Source organism: Cuculus canorus, chromosome 7 (assembly GCF_017976375.1).
Source record: "Cuculus canorus isolate bCucCan1 chromosome 7, bCucCan1.pri, whole genome shotgun sequence".
Taxonomy (NCBI): Eukaryota; Metazoa; Chordata; class Aves; order Cuculiformes; family Cuculidae; genus Cuculus; species Cuculus canorus.
Window position 1 is genome coordinate 35,472,283 of NC_071407.1, and position 15,460 is coordinate 35,487,742.

General features: G+C 53.6%; 3 protein-coding genes across 8 annotated transcripts in view; 2 read left to right on the top strand and 1 right to left on the bottom strand.

Moving 5' to 3' along the window:
* ASCC1 (activating signal cointegrator 1 complex subunit 1) overlaps nucleotides 1-350 on the bottom strand; it is a 42,669-nt gene extending 42,319 nt beyond the window's left edge. For all 5 annotated transcript variants that reach the window (XM_054072185.1, XM_054072181.1, XM_054072187.1 and 2 more), the window contains exon 1: nucleotides 276-350. The gene's annotated coding sequence lies outside the window, so the exon portion shown is untranslated. The remainder of the gene's footprint in view (nucleotides 1-275) is intronic.
* Nucleotides 7-11,977, top strand: ANAPC16 (anaphase promoting complex subunit 16). 2 transcript variants are annotated; one of them, XM_054072195.1, is made up of 4 exons: nucleotides 7-149; nucleotides 2,335-2,492; nucleotides 4,615-4,689; nucleotides 6,553-11,977. In XM_054072195.1, exons 1-4 carry the CDS (start codon nucleotides 94-96, stop codon nucleotides 6,666-6,668), a joined length of 405 nt encoding a protein of 134 aa, XP_053928170.1. In that variant the 5' UTR covers nucleotides 7-93; the 3' UTR covers nucleotides 6,669-11,977. The 2 variants fall into 2 exon arrangements, with proteins under 2 accessions (XP_053928170.1, XP_053928172.1); XM_054072197.1 differs by having other exon boundaries at nucleotides 90-186.
* Nucleotides 11,978-12,882: 905 nt separating this feature from the next.
* Nucleotides 12,883-14,358, top strand: DDIT4 (DNA damage inducible transcript 4). The gene is made up of 2 exons (XM_054072194.1): nucleotides 12,883-13,028; nucleotides 13,211-14,358. The coding sequence occupies exons 1-2, from the start codon at nucleotides 12,950-12,952 to the stop codon at nucleotides 13,678-13,680; spliced, it is 549 nt and encodes a 182-aa protein (XP_053928169.1). The 5' UTR covers nucleotides 12,883-12,949; the 3' UTR covers nucleotides 13,681-14,358.
* Nucleotides 14,359-15,460: the final 1,102 nt, after the last annotated feature.

Consider the following 15,460-nt stretch of genomic DNA (forward strand, 5'->3'; position numbering starts at 1 on the left):
CACAGCCCCACGACGACCGCCTGCAGCCGCGCGCGCCGTTGACGTCACCGCCCCCGCCGGAAGCGGCCGGGCCCGCGCGCCGCCCGGCCCAGCATGCACCGCGACCGCGACCGCGCGCACCGCCCGCGTCAGCCAGCCCGCGCGCGCAGGTGAGGCCCGCGGCGGCCCAGGAGCGGGAGCGGCGCGGTACGGGGTTGGAAGGGCGCTCGGCTGAGCGGGAGATGGACGGGAAAAGGCGGCGCCGGGGGCCGGGGATGGGGGGGCGCCTCACTCACCGGGAAGCGGCTTCGCTGCGGAGGCCGGGGCGGGGCCGCGGGGCGAGGGCTGGGGCGGGGCCTGCGCGGCGGCGCGTGCGCAATGACGCCTCAGGGACCGTCACACCCCGTCGGGCGGGGGGGCGGGGCCTGCGCAGTGCCCCCCCCAGCCCTGACCGCGCCCACGACTAGTCCCGCCCACCGGTCAGGTCACGCCCACACATCTACACCCCCGCCTCCCGGCCACGTTGGCTTTTAGAGCCCCGCTGCTACAGGAGCCCCTCGGGCCAGAAGCTTGCCAGCCTTGTGAGCTCCGTGTTGCTTCCCTCTCAGCATCAGGGAGCGGGCCCTGCGAGGAAGGTGCTGCCTGACGTGTCACAGCCGCTTTAAAGCTTTGTTTGTTCGGGTGTTTACCCATGCAGCCTGTAATCCCCCAGCCTCCTGCAAGCTGATGTTCTGCTCTGTATTATACGCAGTAAATGAGCCAAACTGGAGCACAACTGTGAATGAGCACACAATTCCTAGTTGTGACAGCCTTTTAAGAAAATATTTTCACCACTAAATCTTGAGCCTTTCCAAAGGCTCTGTCAGCGTAGCCTAAGAGACTGCAGAAGGGCATGGAATAGGCACAATAAAAGAAATGTATTAAATGGACAGGATCATTGGGAAATGTGGTTCTGCCCCTCTATTCCTCTCTTGTGGGACCTTACCTGGAGTATTGTGTTCAGGTCTGGAATCCTAAATGTAAGAAGAACATGGAGCTGTTAGAACGGGCCCAGAGGAGGCTGCAAGGGTGATCAGAGGGCTGGAGCACCTCCCATGTGAGGATGGGCTGAGAGACTTGGGATTGTTCAGCCTAGAGAAGAAAAGACTCTGAGGAGACCTTGTAGTGACCTTTCAGCACCTGAAAGAGGCTACAAGAAAGCTGGGGAGGAACTTTTTACAAAGGCATGGAGTGATAGGACAAGGGGCAATGGCTATAAATTGGAGGGGGTCAGATTTAGATTAGACATGAGGAATTTCTTCCCTACAAGGGTGGTGAAGCACTGGCACAGGTTGCCCAGTTGTGGCTGCCTCATCCCTGGAAGGTGTTCAAGGCCAGGTTCGATGGAGCCTTGGGCAGCCTGAGCCAGTGGGAGGTGTCCCTGCCTAGGGCAGGGGTGTTGGGATTAGATAATCTTTAAGGTCCCTTCCAACTCAAACTATTCTGTGATTCTATGAAATGCTTATAAGTGATTTGGAGGAATAGCAAGTGCTTTCACTTACAAACACTAAGTGACAACTTTTTACTATTAGAGAGGTAGGTGACTAATTTTAAGTGCTCCATTATGACAAATGTGCCGTCAGCACCTCTTGGAAAGAAGGCTGAGAAATAGGGATGCAAGAAGCAGCTGAGCTTCTGCCTCTTGCTTGTGCCTCTTGCAAGAGGCACACTGATGCTCCAGTTTGGGTCAGATGTTCTAAAAGCAAAAGGACATCTGGAGTGGTGTAGCGTACAGTTGCCGCAAGTTAGGCACAGCTTGGCTTCATGCAGGATGCAGCGCAGGAACTGGCAGTCCTAAGGGCCTCCAGATTTTATGAGGCAGCAGGAGTTTTTCCATGTTTGTGCTGCTGGAAACAAGGCAAAAAGAGAAAAGAAAAAAAGTCTTGTAATGACCCTGGGGAGTGGGAAGAGTGCCAGGCAGCTGAAGGCCAGTGAATTCAGGCGAGCACCCTCTGCCGAGTTATTTTTATGCACGCTCCAATCATCCACTGAATTCCCAGGCCCCCTTGTCCAAGGGGTCAGAGCATGGGTTCCCTTCTGTTTCTGGGTGCCACCGCGTGGTGCCACAGCTCACTGCAGCAGGCACAGGCAGCAGCAGCCTCTCCCATGCAGGCAGGATAACCTCGAACCACCAATGTTTTGAGGCTGCAGAGCCACAGGGCCGGGGCGGCTGCCCACAGCTCTGCTCGCTGGCTCTTCCTGGACCTTGCTACCTTCAACTGCCATCACATATGCATGCGGTTGCTGGCTTTGTGCCCAGGGAAACTCCAAGTCATCCTTCCTAACTCCACTTTGCTCCTGTTTTTGTTCTTTCAGGGTGGGACGGGGTGAAATGGCAGCCTCTTCCTCATCTTCTTCAGCTGGTGGAGTCAGCGGCAGCTCCGTAACTGGATCAGGATTCAGCGTTTCAGACCTGGCGCCGCCCCGGAAAGCCCTCTTCACTTACCCCAAAGGAGCTGGGGAGATGCTGGAAGGTTATTGCTCCTGCCCTTCTCCTCCCCCACTCCTGCTGCATGGGGAGTTGCCGAGCATGACACCCCACTACCTTTTTGGGCTTTAGCTGGCAAAAGCTGGAGGGAGGAAGGAGGTCTCAGGTAGGACCAAGCAGCCCTGACTCTCCACTAGGAAGTGATTTTTCTGGCAGTCACCTCTTTTAGCTCCATAACAACACTCCAGACGAGGAAGTGATCTACCTGAAAGGGAGCATGATGGTGTTAATTGCTCATTGTTAGCTAATCCTTTGATGTCTGGCAGGAATTACAGTACAGATAGCTCAAGCAGGAGTATTTTTCTTGGCAAAACATGTTCTAGGGTTGGATTTGACTGGGCTGGTACAGGAGGCAGCTTGTTTCCCTGCTAGCCAGGAAACATAAGGCTTGCTTTTTCCCGTGACTCAAAACCTCGCTGCCGAGGTCTGCAAGATGGTGAATCAGGACTTGGTCTCTCTTTTAATCCTTCAAGGCTGAACACGTGACATTTGGGTGACTCTTGTTAGGGCGTTTCTCCAGGGCCACCTGGAGAGGGTCAGGGCTCTCGTTTTGCATTAGGGTGCCCGAGCCTTGCCACCCGCTTCCTTGGGGTTGCCCAAGAGAGGACCCAGCACGTCACAGCTGCTCATCCCTGTCCCTGTTCTGGGTGAGGAAGGAAGGAAGGGCAGGTCATCCAGATGGCAGGGTTAAGCCAAGGCGGGTCGATCTGTCTGTCTCCTCCTCTTGCAGTTATCATCTCACTGCACTGCACACTTGACTGCGTGAGCCTGAACTTCATCAGGGTGGTCCCGCAGCTCCGAAGTGGCTGTGTTCCAGCACAGACAAACGTGGCAGCACAGGACAGCTGGGAAATCATTGCTACGTCATTTAAGGACTGTTTTTATTACACATTAGAGCCCATATGCCAGTCTATTGAAGTAATTATGACTGAAGGCTTGCTCATAGAACTTAACGAGTCCTCAAAACAAATTAAAATAATGAAGCACTTGGTGTTACCAAATAGACAGGCAGCCGTTCCTCTCGAGAGCTACTCGGCAGGATCGCCAGCAGGGAAGTTGGAGGAGAGGGAAGGGTATGTTTGGAAACAGGACAGGGCAGCACCAAGACAGCATCTCAGCAGCTTGCGAGACGATGCTCAAAGCATGGCGAGCTTCTGACTCTTCCCTGGGGTTCAGCTTCAGATTAGATTTTCCAGATCCAAGGGATTGTTACTGCCCATAGCCTCTGAAATCACTTAGATAATTTCTTGGTTTTACAGCGTGGAGCTTTTACTTCATTTTGCTTTGGGCTGACCTGTTTACTAGTAACAGGGCAGTTCATCTGCTCTCGGTGGTGGCAACAACTGAACCCTGTCTCTGTCGCAGGAAGCTTGAAGTTAGCTTTTTAATTCCTGAGATAAAACGAGGCAATACACTCATTCTTCCATCAGGCAGGTGCAGGTGGGGTAGCTGCCTGCCAGTTTCACCTTCAAAAATCCCAACTAACTGACTGCTTTTTGTTGTTAACTTTAATTATCTCACGTTTTATTTATAAAAAACTTAGATTTTAGGTTTTTTTGTAGAAGGAAGGAGTATAAACTGGCAGTACTTGGCAGACATTTAGCTATACGTTCCAGATTGTTTTATTATTGGGAGAGCTGTGTGATCAGTTACTGACTTAGATGGCCAGATACACAGTATTTGAAGTCCTTTATGGTCTAAGCTTGTGGGAAATTGTAAAGCATTATAAGGACACAAGCATCTGAGCCCTGAGGGAGTCGGAGACTGCTGTAGTATTAGCTGGCTTCTGCTTAGCTTGCCTTCTATTTAAAATGGACTAAAATTGCTTGACAAAGGGGCTGTAACAGGATATCAGCCAGAGCAGCTCCCAGGTAGCACAGCCATTCCCCAGCGGCACCGGGAGCGGCCACAGCCCTGTGCAGGATTTGAGCATGGGGCTGTATGGGCGAGGAAGTGGAGTGCTGCACACCTTGCGCAGGGGAAAGTGTTGGAATAGGCAAATGGGGAACCCAACACTTCAGACATAAGAAACAGGTCAGCGGCTCTCAGTTAAGGCTACTCAGTCTTAAAACTCTCAGATTAAACCCCCTTCTTTTTTCTGTTTACAGATGGCTCTGAAAGATTCCTCTGTGAATCCGTCTTCAGCTATCAGGTTGCATCTACATTAAAGCAGGTGAAGCACGGTAAGCACTGAAGCACCATCTATTGTAACTGCATGTTGATCGGGGAAGATGGCAGGAGAGCGCGGAGAAAGGGCTGACGTGTGCTCGGGTGCTGACCACAAAAAAGCAGAATAGCCTTTTAAGTTGGCAAATTGCTAAGTCAGACCATGGTCGAGTCCTTTTGCAAGCCCTATGCAAAGCACAGGGAACCCACAGAGCCTGGGTGGGAACAATCTGTGACTTTCAAAGCGTGTTTTTCCATCGCTGTGTGCTCTGCTGCCTTCACAAGAGGTGAGACCAGAAGAGGCAGCTATGGGCAGGAAACGCCCACGCTCTGATCTTGGCCCAGCGCTGACTGTCTCCTCGGCCTCCGGCAAAGAGACACTTGATTCCACCTTTGTTCCTCTGCTGAGCCTGGGATACTGACAGGGTCAAGCAAGGTTCCAGAGGTGCTTGAGAGACTGGCGCGCAGGTGCTTGGCATGGCATGACGGGGCTAACCTACTCCCTGCCTGCCCAAGAAAGAGACTTACATCTTGTCAGAGCTTCTGCTTCCTTCCCAGGGCCTTCGCCTGCTGCCCAGGTGCCTGTAACTGAATAATAGGCTTGGCTGCACAGCAGCTTTCGTTCTCAAGGCGTTGGGCAGAGCTCAGCACCAGACTGCGTCTGCTGATCAAGGGTCACATCCTTTCTGGTCCCCGCCTCTCGTAAGCTAGAATGGGTACTTCCATGTGTTGTCTCAGACTGGAGAGGTTTCCTGTCGTCCACTGGCAAGGGTTGCCAGGAGGAGGTCTGGGGGCGTGCAGCAGCTTGCAAGGCCATGATCTCGTATTTCTGAACCAAAAAGCAAAGCCAAACTTGAGAGCCATTGTTTGCATGGCTCTGCCAGTACTGTGGGTGGGGCTACCGGGGGCTGCTCTGCAGACCAGCACCCTGATGAGCACAAGCCTTGGAAATTGGTCTGTGGAGCTCTGGTTGCCTCCCTTTAAGAGAAGGAAAAGGCTTAAAAAAAGATCAAGGTCAGCGCTTTTTGGCTTGTTTGTTTGGCAGTTCCCAAAAGCACCCAGTTGCAGGAGGCAGAGTGAGAACAGTCCCTCTTAAAAGCACCCGCTGCTGCAGTCAGCATAAATTGTGTGCATTTTGTGTTGCGCCTCTTGCTAGTAAGTTGGCTCATACTGGGCTGTTTTTCCAAGAGGCCCATGCGCTGCTAAACTTCCATCGGAGCCAAGAGAAGACTGGCTCTTCTCATCCGTCTCCCACTGCAGCTAATTTAATTGAAAATGGAGGCTGTGTGCCTCGCACACAAACAGTTTTAAATAAAGGAGAGGGGAATGAGCTATCTCAAGGACCTCCAGGGAGGCAGCCCGCCCCTGCATGAGGACCTTCATGTCATTAGCATGCTCTGATAGCAGAGCTTTTCTGCTACCATCATCCAGGTCCTCCTCAAAGGACCTTCAGTAAAAGGAGGAGTTCCTCACATTGCGCACAGCTCAACTGTGGGTTGACCAAGCTCTCTCTGAACTCCTCTGTTCTTTTGCACTATAAATATTTATGCTAAAGAAATGAGCTTCATCCTGTTTTCGCCTCCTTATGTTAATCGGCCTCATGCTTCCCTGTTAGGACTTGAATTTACACGGCACGGGCAGAGATGGGTAAATACACATTCAGCACCAGGCGAGGCAGAAAAGCCAGTCCCTGCTTTCTCCTGGGATCTGGTGAGGTCTTGCCATTTGCACAGGGCGTCATGTAGAGTGGGTTTATATTCAAATTCGCTTGAGGGTTTTATTCTACTCTCTTCCCCATTGACAGCTGGGAATTTGCATCTAATTGAAAGGTTTAATTGCGATGTCATTGCAAACCACAGTTACCTTTGAACTTCTCGCAGATCAACAAGTCGCAAGGATGGAAAAACTAGCTGGACTGGTGGAAGAGCTGGAGGCAGATGAGTGGAGGTACAAGCCAATAGAGCAGCTCCTGGGATTCACTCCTTCCTCGGGCTGAGCGTGTCTGGATTGCTGCTGTCAGGGAGCAGAAGAAAAACATTCTCTGGCCTAGCTTCAAAACCCCCCCGTTTATCAGGATGCTGACAGCTGCATTGGCAGGACTGGGCTTTTGGGTTCAGAGTGGGGATCCCCCATAAAGCTGCCAGTAAATGGAAATGTTGGGACTCTTTAAGTCGTCTGCAGGCCGGCAGGGCTCTGTTTCTGTAACTTAGAAGGCAGGATCAGTTTTACAGAACTCGGAGAGTCACCTTATTGTTTATAGAGGAGGGAAGACTTACAGCATGGTGGTGGGCAAGGCAGCCCAGTCACTCAGCCTGGCCTTTCCCTGGCACGTGGCCGAAGGACAGGGTGATCTGTGGGCTGAGAAGTCTGTGTCTTTGCTGCTGCAGACAGGCCTCTGTAAATTGCTCTTCAGCCCTAGCTGTTATTTTGGGGGTGAACAGGATGAGAACTGCTCTGGGTGGGCTGAGACGGGGCAAGCAGCCATGTTTTCTCTAGCGGTGCTTGGTGTATTTCTGAGGCTGTTTTCTCTCCACTACTGTTCCTCCTGTGTTTGCACAGCGAGTGCTGGTAGACACTGCTCTTCAGAAGCTGTAGCTTTTAACACCCTGAAACTCCTTTTCCTCTGTACTAGCTTGCTCTGTGATAATAAAATGGTTCTGTCTTTGAAATCATTTAACTCTTCACAGGGGGGTGAGTGAAAGAAACAATCAGCTGTTGCGTGGGTGACGGGAGGTTTAATGGAGCTCAGAGGCAGCTTGGCTGCTGTGATGGTCAACTTAAGTTCAATTTAAAGAGCCCTCTGAGAGGAACCAAACCACATTTGCTTTGTGCACAAAAGTGGATTGAGTTAAATCAGGTTTTAATCCTGGTTTAACTCTGCTAGCAGAAAGCCCTTATTTAAATCCATCCATTTTAATCATCTTGTTTTTCATTTGCACTTCACTTCTGTTCCTGAGGGGAACCCGAGTTCAGTTTTCTGGCATAACCGTTTCAACATGTTCATTTTCCATTGATTAGAGTCTTAACAGCACGGTTCTGCTCGCCAGCAGGGGGATAGGCTCTGCATTGTGTTTAAGCAATTGCATGACTTGCTGCTCCAGATGCTGAATTCTTCCATTTCCAGCATCTTATTTACGAGATGATTTTATTTTTACTCACTATTTCAGTCCAGCCACATCTAGATTGAAACAGATTAATTTGAATCCATCCCCATCTTGGTTACATCACCAGCAATTTGTGTTAACTAAAACTAAGGGGGGAAAGCATGCAGGCACGTTCTGCCTTTGTCTCTGTTTATGAAGTAGTTCTGGTATCAGACAGCTTTTCGTGATCAAGAGCTGCATGCTGCCCAGGAACCAGCCCTGCTCTGCAGATGCTGCTCTGCTTCCAGCCCCACACTCATGGAAATTCACTGCGTGGTTTCTGAAACTGGGAACATTCTCCTGTAAGGCTGCAGCTCCAGTGAGACGTGTTCCACACCACCTTCCCGGTGCAGGGCCTGGAAAACCTCCTCCCTGGTGCTGGACGGCTGCCAGTCCCGGCTCTGCGGGGGCCTCCTTGTGCTGCAAGCGGGTTCTCAGCCAGTATCGCTTTAAACGTGGTGGTATTCGGTATTGAAACTCCATCCCACATGGGGTTATTTTGAAAGAAGGGAGCGATTCAATCCTCAACTTGTTTGTTTTCTATCATCTATTTTTAATCCTGCTTACTCCAGCCACCTCAACTTACCTTGGCCAAACCTGCCAAAAATACCCCCATATCAGGACAGCATCATTGGGTTTGGGAACGGAGCTGATGGTACAGCAGTGCTTGAAACCCCCTCACTCACCAGTCCCACCCACTCGCCAACCCTGTGTGCTGCGACTGGTGTAATCAGACGCAGGAAGAGTCATTTTTACTGCTCACCATGAAACTTTTTGGCTCTGACAGCCCGCCAGGGAGGCCGGGGGTCAGTGCCTGCGGCTCTGCCAGTGGCCTGCAGCGCCCAAGCATCACACAGATCTCCCCGCAAGTTCAGTATGTCCCAGAGGGCCCAAAACATGGCATGGCTGAGATTTCCCCACGGTAGCCCCTTTCTCCCTCCTCCCAGTCCTTGTTTTCCAGGGGCAGCAGGGAAGAGACACGGCTCTGTGCCCTACATGGCTTGTTTGTATGTGCGCCCAGCACCAAAATAGACACATGTGCGAGAGCCATTGAGAGGAAGTGAAAAGTTCACTCTGTACAGTACTACAAATGCAAAAACATGTTGTTGGCTGTTCCCTCCTCTCCTCCCATTCAGTAAACACTTCATGGAAGGCAGCAAAAACCAGAGGGATTGCTGCATGGTAAAATAAAAAAACCCTGCGCTCCCTCTCTTCCAATTACAGGTTTTCCCAGACCGATAGAAACTCCACAGCTGTCCTGTTTCTGCTTTGGGGCAGAGCCAGGGGTAACTGTTCCTCCTCAGGGTTTTGAAGCATAGTTCTCCCTCTCCTCAGGGGTCCCTGCAGCTTTCCCCGGGACTTGGCGAGCAGCTCGGGGTAGGGGGGAAGGGTGTTTGAAGGCTGAAGCTGGGAGCGCAGTGGCAGGGGGAAGGGAGCCTGTCAGCTGCGAGCAAAAGTTGACGCAGGGAGGGGAGGGAAAATAATAATAAAAAAAAAAAAGCACTGAACAAAGAGCCCCGTTCAGGGCTGCGGGTTGGTTTTCCTGTGGGTGCTCGCAGCAGAACGTTCTGTACCGGCACACAGGCCCTGCTCCTGCCTCCCCTCCCCAGCTCCTTGCACTGCTGGCCACAGCCCAGCGCTGGGGATGTTGCCAAGGCACACACTCGCCTTGCTGCCTGGCCAAAACACCCAGCCAGGGAGGGCCTCCCCTCCACCGAGCCTACAGGAGTGTGGGGCAGCCCCCTCAAAACACCAGTTTTGGCTCTTGCCTGGGATGGGGCAAAAGCATCCAAGGGGAGATGAATGTCACAGCCCCCCACCCTGCCACTGGCACAGTGCCAAGTTGGCATCTCAGCTGCCAAAACTCATCCACTGTCTTCCTTGGATGCACGTTCATTGTTCCTCCGCTCAACTTCCACAGGCAGCCTGCCTGCAGCTGCTTGTCCCAGGGGTGAGAGACAGGCCCTAAAGGTTTGGCTGTGGCAGAGACCTGCCCATCCTGCAGCACGCTGAGACCTGCTGCGGCATCCCACCCAGCTCGCCTGTTGGAGCTGGCCAGGGGCTCCGTGCCGTGGCAAGGAGGCACAGGGTCACCCCGTGTGTGCCCACCACCCCCTGCCATGACCAGAGATCTGGGGACCAAGGATGGGACCAGAGAGGGTGCGCAGGACACCCACCCCAAATACCATGGCCTCCACCCAGCTCAGCCCATTCATTACGGTCCCCACATGAATGCTTGGCCATAGAGGATCCCACCAGCTTCAGTGCCAACCCTGGCTGGTGATCACGTGCCGAAATAATGCATAAATCTACCTAAAAGCATCTTTTTGGGCCACGGAGCTGCTGGGAACCTGTGTGAAGCCGGGGAATATGCCGTGAGCAGTGGCAGTCACCCCATGGGGCAGGAATTTTGCCCCTCCCTCAGCATATGTGGGGCACGGTTTGCACGGACGTGCGCCGAGGCACTCACTAAGCCCCTGTCCATCTCCTCCCTTCTCCTCCTCCTTCCTGGCCCCCTCCCCCTGCAGCTCTGCAAAACTGCTGAGCTCAGCATATCCCTGGCAGGGGCCCAGACAGGACCCTCCCCAACACCAGCCACCCTGCCGGCTCCTGCTTAACCCTTTGCCAAGCTGGCTGGGCTTAGAAATTGGAGTGATCAAGCAAATCCCAGCATGGAAGACATCCTACAAGGCACAGCTGACTGGGAACAAGCTTTCCAGAAAGTTCCATCCATCATCCTGAAGCCCTCTTTGCTCTCCCCAGAAACGATGGTGGCAAGGGGCGAGGGGGTGGGGAAAGGTGCTGCTTAGTCACAAAAATCATTCTGGGTTTCAGCCAGCAGCAGGACCCAGGGAGGGAAGTGCAAGGGTTGTGAATACTGTAGTTAAACTTTGCTTTTCAGCCCAAACCCCCAGAAGAGCAGCCCAGGGCGCAATGTCTTCTTGGGAAGGAAAACGAGCTGCAAGGCCCAAAACGCTTCCTTTCCCAGCAAAAACGTGAGAAGCAACATCACCTTAGGATTATTTTACCAAAAATTACATTTTACTTCAAAACTTGCCATCACAGCAGAGGCTGCTTGCTCCCCTGCCTACCAGGCGATGTTATGGCAAAGAAAGAAAAATATTTATGCTCGGTTTCAGAATTCAACCTTATTTTTAGCCACGCACCTTCCCTGTTGTCCTTTCTTCTTTTTTTTTTGCTCTTTCCCCCCTGTTTTAACCCCAAAGACAGCAGTGCCTCATCTATTTTCAGCCTCACCCGCTGAATATTCATAGCAATGGCTTGGTGGTTATGAGGAGAAATAAACCCATGGGCTAGATTTTGTTAAAAACAGGATCCTGAGCACCATCCAACTGTTTCTGTGCGTGCATGTGAGTATTTCACCGTATTGCACAGCGAGTGTGCGAGTACCGGTATATAGTTTTAACAGCTGGGGCTAGGGTTGTTCATGTTTTGTTCTGAAAAGCAGAGCCGTGAGCGCAAGCCAGGACTTGTTCCCAGCTCCCTGCACATCCCCTCCGCCCCACAGCTCCCTGCGATGCTCCTTGCTCCCCCGGCTTGGCCCTTTGTTCCCAAAATGGCAATGGATTCAAGTGTGGCTTCTCCTTAGACCCCTAGAAAGCAATTTCCCACCATCACAGCTGCCGGTGGGGTGCCCGGACCCCCTGCACCCCCTGCCCCACAGCTCCTGGGTGGGAGAACTTGTCCCCGTCTCTCTGAGCCGGCGTGTGCCCTCTGCCATGTTTACGGCTGGGCTGTTATCAATCTCTGCTCAGGAAGGACAGTCCCCAAGATAGCTCCCGGAGTGACTTCAGGGTGCACTCAGCTCCTCCGATAAAGCAGCAGGAGGACAAAGCTCTTTATCGCCAATTAATAAGCCTTCGGCTCTGGCTTCGGAAAGGTCACGTACGCAGGGGCAGGCACGCAGCAACACGCTTCCAGAGCAGAGGGCTCAGAGGACAGCATCTCACCCCCTTGGCACCCTTGATCCTTAACACGCTTCACTCCAACAACTCTTGGGTTTTTTTAAGTGTGAGAAACACTCATTCACTGTTAAAATACTGAAAAGGACAAAGTGTTCAAAGCAAAGGCAATAATATTTTTATTTTACAATTCAGCTCTGAATTGGATGCCCTTCTAAAAAAGGCATAACATAGAATCATGGAATCATAGAATGGTTTGGGTTGGAAGGGACCTTAAAGCCCATCTGGTTCCAACCCCCCTGCCATGGGCAGGGACACCTCCCACTGGCTCAGGCTGCCCAAGGCCCATCCAACCTGGCCTGGAACCCCTCCAGGGATGGGGCAGCCACAGCTTCCCTGGGAAACCTGGGCCAGGGCCTCACCACCCTCATGGTGAAGAAATTCTTCCTGATGTCCAGTGTAAATCTGTCCCTCTCCATAACATCTTACAAAAGCAGTGGGTATTTATACTCGTTTTAGACAAAGAACCGTGTAAGCCCTCAAAGAATGTTCTTTTTTTTCCCAGTTATCCAGCCGTGCCTGGAGACTCCCTTCAGGTTATGTCCTGACAGAAACCAGATCCATCTCACGAGACAACTGTGCGTATCAATAAGTTCTCACCGCCCTAAGATGGGTTATCTCTTGATCTAAAACAGCCGCATCTTACAAGACAGATTTATATGATGAGATAATTACACATACCAACCAGCTGCAGCAAAACTAATTAATTAATTAATAGAACCATAGGACCACTATGTTGGAAAAGACCTCTTGGATGGAGTCCAACCCTTCCTATCTGCCAATAACCCACGTCCCTGAGCACCTCGTCCGCAACACCTCCAGCGATGGGCACTCGCGCCCCTCCCCGCGCCCGAGGAACCTTTTGGTGAACATTTTTTTCTCACGTAAAGACCCCGCGGAACAGCGAGGGGGCCGCGATGCCGCGGGGATGGGCCGAGGAGCGGCAGCCCGAGCCGAGGGCGAATCCCGAGCGGCGGCGGCGGGTCCCCGCGGGGGGCGGGGGCGGGGCGGCCGCTGTCGCCGGGCAGGGCAGACGCCGCGGACGTGCCCCGCGCCCCCATTGGCTGCGCGCGCAGGGGCGTGGCCACGCTCCATAAGGCGGCGGCGGCGGCGGCGGCGGTGGCAGAGGCAGAAGCGGCAGCGACGGGGCCATGGCCGGGCCCGGGCGTTGGGCGCGGAGCGAGGGCTCCGACTGCGAGTCCCTGGGCAGCGCCTCGGGATCCGAGGGAGGTGAGTGCGGGGACGGGGGTCTCTCGGGGAGTGGGAGGGGTGTGTGTGTCTCTGGGGGTAGAGGTGCCCGCGGAGGGCTGGGGGGTGGCCGGGGCTGTGCTGAGCCCCTGCACCCCGTTTGCACTCTCAGGGCTCAGCCCACCCTCCCCTCCCGGCACTGATTCCCTTCCTTCCCGCCGCAGATGCCGCCGAAGAGCTCTCCCTGCCGGACCTAGACCTGCTGCACGACCCCGAGGACGAGCTGCTGTGCGCCAGCCTGCTGGACGTGGTGCAGGCCACGCTGGGCAGGGCCCCGCTGGGCACCAAGCGCTGCTCGCGGCTCCTCATGCCCGCGCAGCTCCTGGCGCAGGTGAGGACGGAGCTGCTGCGGCTGGCCTGCAGCGAGCCCTGCGGGCTGCGCGGGGCCCTCCTCGACCTCTGCGTGGAGCACGGCAAGGCCTGTCACGACGTGGGGCACATCGCCGTGGACCCCACCGTGGTGCCCACCTTCCAGCTCACCCTGGTGCTCCGCCTGGACTCCCGCCTCTGGCCCAAGATACAGGGACTCTTCACCTCGGGACCAGCTTTCACGCCGCTGAAGCTCAGCACGGGCTTCAGGGTCATCAAGAAGAAGCTGTACAGCTCCGAGCAGCTGCTCATAGAGGAGTGCTGACGAGCCGTGCCGGAGAAGCGACTTTGGAAGAGCTGGTTAGAGCACGGCAGCTCCCGGCAGCTGCTGTAGTGTAGGTTAGGCTGGAGTAGGGCTGTAGATGGAAGTAGTTTGGGCAGGCAGAGGTCCTTGCAGGGCGCCTGCCTGTGCCGGGGCGTCCCTGAGGTGGAGCGGATCGGGACCCGGTCGGAGGTCGCTTCACGCCGTCGATGATTGCGGCGACTGCGCTCCCGGAGGCGGCAGCGGGGCTGCCGGGGCGAGGGGCGGACGGTCTGCTCTTGGCTGATTAATCATGATTTTTTTTTTTGTAACAAGGATTGTAATCAATGGGGTTTCGCGGGAGGAGGGAGTGTTGGGAGTGAGTGGCGGCTGGTCGGGATCAAAGACAAAACCCCACTGCTGGTACCTTGGTGCGATGCGCTCTGTGCTCCCCGTGAGGCAGGAGGAGGTGGGGTCTGGAATCACCGTTGCGTCGTTGCTCACGAGAGGAAAGAGCGGTGGGAGAGGGGAGTGTGAGGTGATGTGGGGATGGAGGGCAGGACCCCTTGTTGTGACACACTGTGGGCGCTTCATTGGTTACAGTTTACACCTGTACACTTGATGTTCAAGTGCCAGACTTCCTATGCAATCGCGTTGGGGGGGTTTTTTACTTTTCTAATAAAACTTGTCTTAATGGAGATTCTGCTGTCTCCCTGTCGTCACTCTCAGCCGGAGAGGGATGATGCAACTGCTTCCCCAATGGTCCGAAATCCCCGCTGGCATCCCTGGGAAGCCACTCCCTTCTTGGCAGGGCAGCCTCTGTGGTGGGAGCTGGAGGGTTTTGGGATTAGCGGGGAAATCCTGCTCCTAATTGTTGGCCACGGGGCTGTGAGTCAGGGGCTGAGTCAGGCCCTGAGCCAGCCCGGTACCTGCTTGTGCCCCAGGGAGTCCCAGGCTCTCCCTAGAACAGGGATGTTGCTCCTCCTTGGGGAGCTCCGGGGTGGTGTTTGGGCAGAAAAGCAGGAGAATTGGCTAAAATCGCGCGAGAGGGTGATGAAGAGGGTCACTCACACCTGCCAGGGGAAGCTCCAAATGCACTCAACAAAAATGAGGCCAATTACCCAAGCCTGCAATTAGAGCCACTCGGAGAAAAGGCTTTCACTGAAGTGTAATTAAGCTGCTTGGCAAACAAAGCGCTTGGCGGAAGGTGTGTGTGTGTGGGGGAGACAAAACCAGCCTGAAAAAAAAAAACCCACCAAAAAAGACCCCATTTGCATTCAAATGTGACTTTGTCCTGGCTCACCAAGAAAGAGGTTTCTGAAGAGGACAACCTACAAGGAACATCTCAAGCTGAGGTTGCTTATGGATGTAAATAAAACCAAAGAGCAATTGGAGCAACGAGCACTGGGCAGGTCCCACTGGGAATGCACAAACTGCAAAGGTTTGGGGTTTCTTATTTTGCGGATCAAGGTGGAGTTAGGAAGCGGCAAAGCCACTGTCAAACCAGCGCAGGAACTGCTGAGAGGGCTGGAAAGGAAACACCAAACCCAAAGATTTTTGGTGAAATGGCTCAGGCCATGCTGTTGTCCCCTGCTGAGGGATTTTGTCTCCTATAGCTTTACCTATAGGTCAATAAAGATGTATCTTACCTATTGTGCTACTAAACACACAGAGGGGATCACCCTGTGTCTTCCTGAGGGTGAGCAAGGGACTCGGCATCACATTCATTTAAACTATATTTATTACATTATTACTCCATTGTGCAGAAAATGTCAAAACACTCCCCCAAAGTCATAAAGACAGC

Coding starts and splice junctions, on each gene's coding strand:
- DDIT4 (XM_054072194.1), top strand. CDS start 12,950: ATGGCCGGGCCCGGGCGTTGGGCGCGGAGCGAGGGCTCCGACTGCGAG. Junction 13,029..13,210: donor CGCCTCGGGATCCGAGGGAG/GTGAGTGCGGGG, acceptor TTCCCGCCGCAG/ATGCCGCCGAAGAGCTCTCC.
- ANAPC16 (XM_054072195.1), top strand. CDS start 94: ATGCACCGCGACCGCGACCGCGCGCACCGCCCGCGTCAGCCAGCCCGC. Junction 150..2,334: donor CAGCCAGCCCGCGCGCGCAG/GTGAGGCCCGCG, acceptor TTGTTCTTTCAG/GGTGGGACGGGGTGAAATGG. Junction 4,690..6,552: donor ATTAAAGCAGGTGAAGCACG/GTAAGCACTGAA, acceptor AACTTCTCGCAG/ATCAACAAGTCGCAAGGATG.